Source organism: Acanthopagrus latus, chromosome 6 (assembly GCF_904848185.1).
Source record: "Acanthopagrus latus isolate v.2019 chromosome 6, fAcaLat1.1, whole genome shotgun sequence".
Taxonomy (NCBI): Eukaryota; Metazoa; Chordata; class Actinopteri; order Spariformes; family Sparidae; genus Acanthopagrus; species Acanthopagrus latus.
The window spans coordinates 14472742-14481502 of NC_051044.1; the positions used below are offsets into that span (position 1 = coordinate 14472742).

An 8761-nucleotide genomic window follows, 5' to 3' on the forward strand; every position below is an offset into this window, starting at 1 on the left:
TGTCAATAAATTCACTGAAACGTTACCAGCACGCCTGTGTGTTCACTCTGTTACAGGGTTTTTGTTTCTGTTCAAATATGACAGTTGACTGCCCGATAAAGCTGTAATTATCGACTTTTTCAAAGCACTTTGAAGGTAACTCTCTGAACGGGGGTCGGGGATGCCTCCACGAATAAACACAAAAGAAGAAGAAATGTACGTGACGTCCTAATGGTTGCTAAGTGATGTTCTACTTTACGGAAGTTTCTATCGAGTGTCTTCACTTTGAAACTTAAAAATGCAATATTCCGGCTAAAGTCGTTTTCATTAGAGCTTTCAATGGTTAGAATAGACTGTTTACCGTATTTCTGCTCTGCATCGCTGTATCAGACTGCCTTTTTAATTAAAAACTGACCGCAGCAGTGGGATGCTAGTTAGCTAGCTAACTAAGCTAACGACAACAACATGGCACAAGTTCCTCCTCCCGGATCAGTCGTAGTGGCTGACTGGCATCGATGTAAAGACAGCAAAGAATATTTCAGCAAAATCCTGCACAAGAGGAGACGCAGAAACTTTGGTATGACGAATAAACCTCATGATTTTGCTTGAATTACGATGGTTTCTTTGTTTTCAAAAGCACCATATCATTCGTGTGCAGGCTACATATATACGTCAGTCTAACCAGGTTTAGATTATACAGCACAGTATGCCAGTAAATTTACTCTTCGTTAAGGTTTGTTACTAGCTGCTGCCTTCTAGACCTAACCACAGTCATATGTTTTCATTTAACCGTAAGCTGAACTGTCAGTGTTCCTGTAGCTGGGAGATGAATGCGAATTCATCAATAACAATGTGATTTGTGTGTGTTCACTGGAGTGACTCAGTTTTTCAACACTGGATTCTTAATGAGCAGATGTTGTGGGAGATCTTCCAAAAGGGACATACAAATTTGAAAAAATAAAGGCGATAAAGAGATGGAAAAAAAATTCAGGTTTTCTGAAAATTACACAGGAGTTATTTCCATGCTGTCTTGTAGAAAACAAACATATTCCATGCTGCAGTTCAGAATTTTAAGAGACCGGACTCCATTTTGACATTGGAATTAGGGCTTATTGGTTGAATGATTTATACATGTGAAAGTTTTGGACATTAGCCTGCAATACAACAACACAACTGTAGGTCTGTGCAGAGAGCATAGTACAATAGTGCAGAGTATGACAGTGAATTTAGGTACAGAATAACAAGCAGTACACAAAAGTAAATATTTCAATGGTGTAACTAGGCCTGTTGGAGTCTCCAGTGATGCCTCCGAATGTCGCTGTGGACACAGTTCACTATAAGATCTTCATCTCTGGCAAGACTGGAGTTGGAAAAACTGCTCTTGCTGCACGTCTGGCAGGCCTGAATATCCCTAACATGTACTATGAAACCACAGGTAAGTCACTACTGACCACTGACTGAATTAGAAAGTCTTCAAATTAAAAGGCTCATCAGGTCACACAAATGTCCGTTCAATGTGTCCGTTTGTTTAAGGTATTGAGACGACAGTGGTGTACTGGCCAGTGAAGCTGAGAGAGAGCGGCAGAGTGCTTTTCTTCCGTCTGCAGCTGTGGGACTGCGGAGAGAACGCCCTCCGTAGATTTGACCATTTGCTCCCAGTATGTATAAAATATAAAGCATTTTCACACATTGTGTTGAGTTATGAACTAATGTGAGATAGAAAAAAAAAATACATTCTACATCACCATCAGACCAAATGTATCAAGTCACTTGCTGCTGAAGTGTTACCTGTCCCTTCCAGTCCTGTAAGGAGCAGGTGGACGCTGTGCTTTTCCTATTCTCCTTCACCGACAGGACGTCCTTTGACGATCTGTCAAATCAGATTGCAAAGTGGACCGGGACCCGTGAAAGTCGTGTAGTGAAATTGGTGGTTGGCACCAAGTATCCTCTTAAGCAGATTCAGTCCAAGGCATATTAGAGAGTAACTCTTATCTGATCAAATGTAAAAAAAAAAAAAAAAAAAAAAAAGTCATCACTTCAGTATTTTCTTGCTTTGTCATCACAGAGTTGGACATTTGTCCTTAAAGTTTCCTTCAGATTTGACCTTTTCATGCACTGTGATGTGGCAGAGAGAGATGTGAGGGACTTCCAGGAGACGTGGGGTTTACCGGTGCTGCGTATGGGAGGGGAGGTCAGTGACGGGCTGGGTGACGTGTCTCCCCTCCTCAACTGCCTGGCAGAGAACTTGTGGCATCAGGACTGTGTTGTAGCCAGATCATCCAGCTACCATTCGCAGCAGGAGACAGGAACGCTATATTAATATTAAACATGGACTTCAGGATCTAGATTTCTGCATTAGCAGCTGATCTAGTAAAACCCCTAAATGGAGGAGGCTACTATTAAATAATAAATGGACTATTTTAAAGTATCTAACAATATGACAGTTGTCAAGATTAATTTTTTAATACTGAAATACCCTAATCATTTTGAGTTTCCTGGTCTTAAAGGTTATGAGATACAAAATATTCAGTATTTATCAGAATTATTTTGCTGTTTTGAAAATGTCATGTTTATATCTATAAAGCTATGCAGTGATTGTGTTTGAGCACATAGTTTGCATTTTAAGTTTTCTCATTGATGTAAGAGAGAGCGCCGCACCTCTTATTTCCTTTGTATCATCACTGAGCTGTTGGGGACATCTTTTTCTGCTGTTTTTCATGAGCTAAAAAGAACCAGCTCTCAGTCAAAACACGGTTCCTGGTAAATACCATGTAAACATTTCACAGTAAGACGATCAGGGACTTTTTTTTCCCCCCCACCAAATCGTCTTGTCTCCATCTTTATTAAGTTTTGTTGCATTTGTCTAATCTTAAGTGTACATCAAATGTTTACAATAAGAATATATTAAAAAAAAAAACAAAAAAAATAACCACATTGCTTTAAAAAGAGGCCAGTATTTTTGTAAGTGACAAAAAAACCCAAACTATTCCGATCAAATAAAAATATCCCTTTACTCACTTGTGTGTTTGCAAATTGTGACAGACAAAGTGCATGTTTGAATGAGTTATGTTGTGAGTGCTTTGATCAAGAACATTTAAGTGCATTTTAAAGAAATCTTAAGAGTGGCGTATGAATTTCCCTAATTATCCAAATATACATTGGTAATGTGCAAGTTAAAGTTTAGATTATAAAAATTTGATGTATAAAAAGCAGCACAATCACATTTCCATCAGTGTTTTGTCGACAGTGCCTTGATCCACTCCTCCTTATCTGCCCTGCAATAACAAAATAAGAAAGAAAAATCAGAGATGGGTGATGTGCTGCAAAAAGCGATTTACAAGTTTCTTGAAAACTTGTAGAAAATGTCCACTCGTACCTTGTGTTCGGTACAAGTATCATGGCGGTGGATTGTCCGGTGTGACACTGAGAGAGATGCAACAGGAAGGAGTCTGGAGGGAGACCCAGGACCTCGGTCTTCAGATGCTCCAGGTGTACACATGTTGGGAACTTGGCATAATCCACAACTGTGAACCTCTGATCCCTGACATGGTAAGATAATGTGGATCGTCATTTTAGTACAGGGGAAATTATTCTTGTCTTGCAGCTGATCTCGGCTTTGCCTGCATTTCTTTTAATATGTCAAAAAAGGGATAAATGCGGATAGTGGTTGCGCCATTTCACAAAAAACGAGTGTGCATGTCAGTTACTTCTTCAAGGAGATGATCAAAAGGTCGTTGAAGACGTGGAGGTAGACTCTGATGAAGGACACTCTTGAGTTGTAAGCGCCAGCCTCCACAGTCAGCTGCCTCATGGGACCGTGGTGCACCAGAAAACGCCCACTTACAACCAACGGAACCGACTGGACGGAGGAAGAGACAGCCGAGTTAGAATTCATTGCCATCTGCAGGTTACGTAACAGATTCAAGTCCGTCAGACAGACTGTTGGAAATCTTACAGCGAGAAAAACAAAGTCATTTTAATCACCTTTACTTTGCCAAAATCCATCAGCATTTCCAAGCAGACCAACTCCTCAATTCGTTTCATTTTTCGGACCCCGTTGTCACACTCTGTCACTACCTGGAAGGTTTTCAAGACTAATTTAAATAGCAATTCCAGTATTTCTGCTCACCTTTTAAGCGTAATTTAACACCACAACAGTGGTTCCAGTAAGCAGCCCATCCCCCTGTTCACACTCTGTCTCAGCGTGAATGTACAGCTCTTGAAGAAGGCCTGAAAGTGAAACAGAATCACCTCATGTATCTCTTTGATTGCTGTATTGAGATTCAAAACTGAGTCAGAGCCCGGTTCAGTGAGTTTCAGGATGCCCTGAAATGAGAGAAAACACAAAACACAAAAGAAGCCTTGGTCGATCTTTCAAACGTGTAACGGCAAGTCAAAAATATATATTCGGACAGTTGTGATTCAGATCTCCACCTCGAGGATGAGTTTGATACGAGTTATTCTCTGAAAAGGAAGGACGAGGAATGACTTGAGGCTCTGTCTCTGACACACCGGGTCACTCTCAAGCTTCTCGATTGCATAGACAAAGTCTCGGTTCTGTTGCCTTTAAAAGAAGAAAAAGGGAGAAATGGTATTGAGTCAGTCTTGTGAACAGTGGCGGTTCTAGACCAGTTTTAAAAAAAAGGGGGGCCAGGTTGGAGCCAGCTTTTTTGTTAGAGGGGCACATACAACCCGGGAAAAAAAGACAAATCCTTCATTCATACAAGGGATAAATGGGACTTAAAACAGTGTTTACAATTTCAACATTTTTAATTGGGTAGTAAACTGCTGAGACACTTTCTTTCCACCGTTCCCTTCAGTACAACATCATTGCAAAAAAAATCTGTCACTGTATTATTGATGCAGACTCCCTGTAAGGGGGGCCACAGGTGGGTCCGGACTCAGAGTTACAGGGGCACTGGCCCCTGTTGCCCCCCCAGAACCACCACTGCTTGTGAAACATTATGAAATACCACTCACATTATCAAGCACAGAACACAGACTCACAGCAGCTGGTTGACAAGGGCCTCCTGGTACATCATGTTAGTCACATACGGCACGTAGAGTCTGCGAAAGTCAGGGCAGTGCCGAAGCACAACGTCTCCAACCTGACCTATTAACACGCTCTCTCCCAGTCGAATTTCCAGATCCATCAGAAACCTAGAAGAGAGGTGACACCGGCTCAGCATTAACACCAGAACAACTAGTGGGAGTATGATTGGAAAAAAAGGAGGTACTGAGAGTCTCACTTTTCACTGGCTGCCATCACATGATGAATATTGGAAAACAAAATGTGATGCTCCATTGGAGACAGGGTCTGTTTCAGCGCCTTTGACAGGAAGAAATACTTGACAGCAACTCCGAGGCTCCGCAGGTAGGACGCTTCAGAGCCAATCAACTCAAACATCCTCTTCAGGAAGAAAATGAGGGAAGAAGCATCATTAACGGTTCAGAGAAGAGTGTCAACAAATCTCATCACTGAATTAATCCAACTACCAAGTATTGTCTGTCTATTCAAAGCACGACATATAGGTTAATCAGCTTATAGCTCATTATATACATTATGAAAAAATCTATTATTCCACAGCTGAAAAAAGTCCCCAACTAATGCAACATTAACTCCTGTTTGGATACCGCTTCCTAAAATCTAGTGGGCCAGCTGTTTAAACTTTTAAAAAGGAGGGGATTTACAGTGCAGACAAGGTTGCCAGGTCCATTGTTGTCCTGCAGAACTGGGCTACTTTTTAGGTGTTGCTGTGGGTTAGGCAGACCCGATATAGGGTTTGTTGACAATAAGGAGATATTTTTTTAAAAAAAAGAAAGAAAAAAAAACAGGGTTAGTCTTTAACACAAAAGTACAGACAACAAACTGTACTTTGAGATTAATGAGAACATTTTAAGACAACATGCTAAACGTTAACGCTACACCCTGCAAGTTATGTGCCAAATTTTACTGTAGCCCTTAAAATGAAAACTACACACCAACATTGCTGAAAATGCTAACGTGGTAAAGGGTTAGCCTTCATAGAAAACATTTGCTGTCAACATGTGTGTTGTTGGCATATTTTACAGATAGCTTCATCACAATAACATGCCGACTTTCGTATGAACATTAGCAACGTAATCCAACAGAGTAAATGTCATAATGCCAAACAGGCTAACAAGGTCAAGGCTAGCCTACATAGTATAAAACTTTAGACCTTAACATGCTCCATGCAAGCAGATGTAACTGAAGATGTCATTACTAAATGCTGCACGAACATTAGCATGGTCATCCAACAGAACAGATGTCAACATGCTTAACATGTAAACATGGTAAAGGTTAGCCTGAATGTTTAATGTTAACGTGCGAGATGTATGCAGATTTTACACTTAGCGTATGAACATTAGCAGTGTGATCCAACAGCGTACTTGACAACATGCTATAACCAGTGCTGCTCAGGTTCAGCCATGTAGACATCTACATTTCTGTCTTTTTCATTGTCATTTTATAATTTGATCGTGATTTAGTGTCTGTTGACTCCAAATGAGATAACGCTGCTCCTGAATGCAGCGCCTTGTTTATCATATCTGAGGTGTAAAAGCATGAATTATTAAAACTTTTCACACCTCCTGAAGGCAAATCTCTCTGGTTGTCAGGCTGCTGAGCAGGCCAGATGCCTTCACCTCATCTAGATCTTGCCAAAGGGTACAAGGAGTCACCCTAGGGACTGGGGGAGGTGAGGGTGAGGGTGGGGTCGCATCACAAAGACTTAATTGAAGGGATGTAGCCTCGGAGTGGCGGCCATGGCTGTAACGGGACTGCACAGCCTGCACATACTGGGGTGTTATATGTTCAGAAACAACACTCTTGTTCAGTCTGTGCAGATCCTCTTTCACCGGCTGCAGGAAGAAGTCCTGATACAGTGGGACTGCAGAGCAAAAGAAATTAAGACACTTGACGTTATTGGGACACTATTCAATGACTGACAACAGCCTAAGGAGAAAGGGAAACTTACAGAAATTAATGTACTTTGACTCAAATGACACACCCAGCGCTTCTTCCTCAGCTGGATCTGCTGCCCTGTGTTTTTATAAAAGGACGCCACATTAAGTTAAAAGTATAGTAATTAAAGAGCTTTAAAATGTACGGCTTCTCTTACCCTTTTGTGCTTTTAACCTGATCATCTAACGGACTCAAAGTTGGATTTTCCTCCTCAAACATAGTAACTGAGAACAGCTTTGATATATTTTCAAAATCCAGCATTGGCTTGAGGATCACAGACCTGAGAGGTGAAGATATGTTTAAAAGGAGGACTTAAGAAAGGACATTTCATCATCATAATCCTGCAGACAAAGTTTGATGAAGTTCTCTGGACAAGTTCATGTTGTGGCCCTTACCTACAGTCCTCCAGCTGGTTCAGGGAGTCGCTGATCTCTTCAAGGCAGTTTTCCAGAGAAAACGCTGAGGAAAGCTGCTCTCTGGTCGTCATGGTTTGTATTTGTGATATCAAATGACTCACTGGATTTCCAAACCAGGAGTATAGATCAGACTTAATTAGTCCACTCCAACAGCGGTTGTTCTCATCTCCGTCATCTGATTGAGCCATAACACTTTTACTCGGGACCTGTTCCGTCACACGACACAAGGCCGCAGGCTGAGCTTGAGGCAGCAATCACAGAACTGGAGCCAGGTGTGGCTCTTTTTAAAGCCTCTGGCCGACTAGTTGTGTCCCAGTTTTCTGCTACAAACTAATCCTCTGCAGTGGTTAACGAAGAGTTTGTTGATTCCAGACAGTTGGTCGGACAAAACAAGATGTTTGTCAGTGTCAACATGGTCTCTGGAAATAATGATTTTTCAGTATTTTCAGACGTTAATACAGCAACAGTTCATCAAGAGAATAGCTGATTAATTTAATTGATGGTTATTTGAAACAATCTTCATGTATATGAGTGCGCTTGCAAATCTGACTCTCTTTGAGCATAACTGTGATGCCCAATGTGGCTAGACTTACTGAGATTTTTCACATTTGTACTACATCATACTTATTCTGTGATGCTGTGACGGCCATGTTGGTGTTAGAAACATACTGGGCGAGTTGTTCTTCACTGAACAGTCTTCACAAAATTGTTTGTATTTTACGACAAACTGCGACTTTCTTGACATGCAAAGTTATCTTTGAAATTAAAAGGCCTATGTGTAATCCATGGCACAATTAAAACAGGAGAAAACACGCATTTGTGCCTCCGCATTGACTACTGTATTGATTTTTACTGTAATAAGGTTCCATGGGTCACACCGGAAGGGGCCTCTCAACACTGTTGATTACATTAGCTGCATGCTTTTTCTTTTTATTACACACTGCAGCAGCAGCATGGTGGGTACTGCTGCATGCAATATGCCCAGCATTGGGACATACTACTTCATCTAAAGATTGCGCCTTGAACTCTGACCCTCTTGTGAATGTTAAATGTAACCACAAAACCTTGACAATTTTGAATGCAGCTTCTGTTGGCGGCTTTTCTCAGTGTGACAGATCTTCCACAGCACAGAGGATCGTGGGTCTCAACAGCCCGAAATGAATGCTGGCTTCTGTAATGCAGAACGCAAATCACATGAAATGGGACATCCTGGTGTTTTTTTTCTTATATATCAGCACCGGCTATGGAATTGGGACACACTATGAGGCTCTCTGCTACTGTGTGTATATATAGTTTGAGTTGATTAGACAGTGGCTTACTTACTGAAATGCAGCCATAATCACAGCTCAATCATTTACAGGAAGCAATGAATGAATTCACA

The 8761-nt window shown here is 41.2% G+C and overlaps 2 protein-coding genes across 2 annotated transcripts; one reads left to right on the forward strand and one right to left on the reverse strand.

Moving 5' to 3' along the window:
- The first annotated feature begins 178 nt into the window (after window positions 1-178).
- cplane2 (ciliogenesis and planar polarity effector 2) lies at window positions 179-2417 on the forward strand. The gene is made up of 5 exons (XM_037102364.1): window positions 179-556; window positions 1262-1414; window positions 1513-1637; window positions 1781-1920; window positions 2077-2417. Exons 1-5 carry the CDS (start codon window positions 445-447, stop codon window positions 2297-2299), a joined length of 753 nt encoding a protein of 250 aa, XP_036958259.1. The 5' UTR covers window positions 179-444; the 3' UTR covers window positions 2300-2417.
- A 385-nt stretch (window positions 2418-2802) lies between these two features.
- On the reverse strand, window positions 2803-7646 carry si:ch73-15b2.5 (rho guanine nucleotide exchange factor 19). The gene is made up of 12 exons (XM_037102363.1): window positions 7360-7646; window positions 7122-7244; window positions 6978-7042; window positions 6589-6890; window positions 5229-5389; window positions 4987-5139; window positions 4414-4543; window positions 4231-4305; window positions 3964-4056; window positions 3687-3838; window positions 3356-3520; window positions 2803-3254 (listed from the first exon to the last, which is right to left on the reverse strand). The coding sequence occupies exons 1-12, from the start codon at window positions 7566-7568 to the stop codon at window positions 3209-3211; spliced, it is 1674 nt and encodes a 557-aa protein (XP_036958258.1). The 5' UTR covers window positions 7569-7646; the 3' UTR covers window positions 2803-3208.
- Window positions 7647-8761: the final 1115 nt, after the last annotated feature.

Coding starts and splice junctions, on each gene's coding strand:
- si:ch73-15b2.5 (XM_037102363.1), bottom strand. CDS start 7,568: ATGGCTCAATCAGATGACGGAGATGAGAACAACCGCTGTTGGAGTGGA. Junction 5,390..6,588: donor GAGAGATTTGCCTTCAGGAG/GTGTGAAAAGTT, acceptor TTCTTCCTGAAG/AGGATGTTTGAGTTGATTGG. Junction 4,544..4,986: donor GCCCTTGTCAACCAGCTGCT/GTGAGTCTGTGT, acceptor CTTCTTTTAAAG/GCAACAGAACCGAGACTTTG.
- cplane2 (XM_037102364.1), top strand. CDS start 445: ATGGCACAAGTTCCTCCTCCCGGATCAGTCGTAGTGGCTGACTGGCAT. Junction 1,415..1,512: donor CATGTACTATGAAACCACAG/GTAAGTCACTAC, acceptor CGTTTGTTTAAG/GTATTGAGACGACAGTGGTG. Junction 1,921..2,076: donor AAATTGGTGGTTGGCACCAA/GTATCCTCTTAA, acceptor AGTTTCCTTCAG/ATTTGACCTTTTCATGCACT.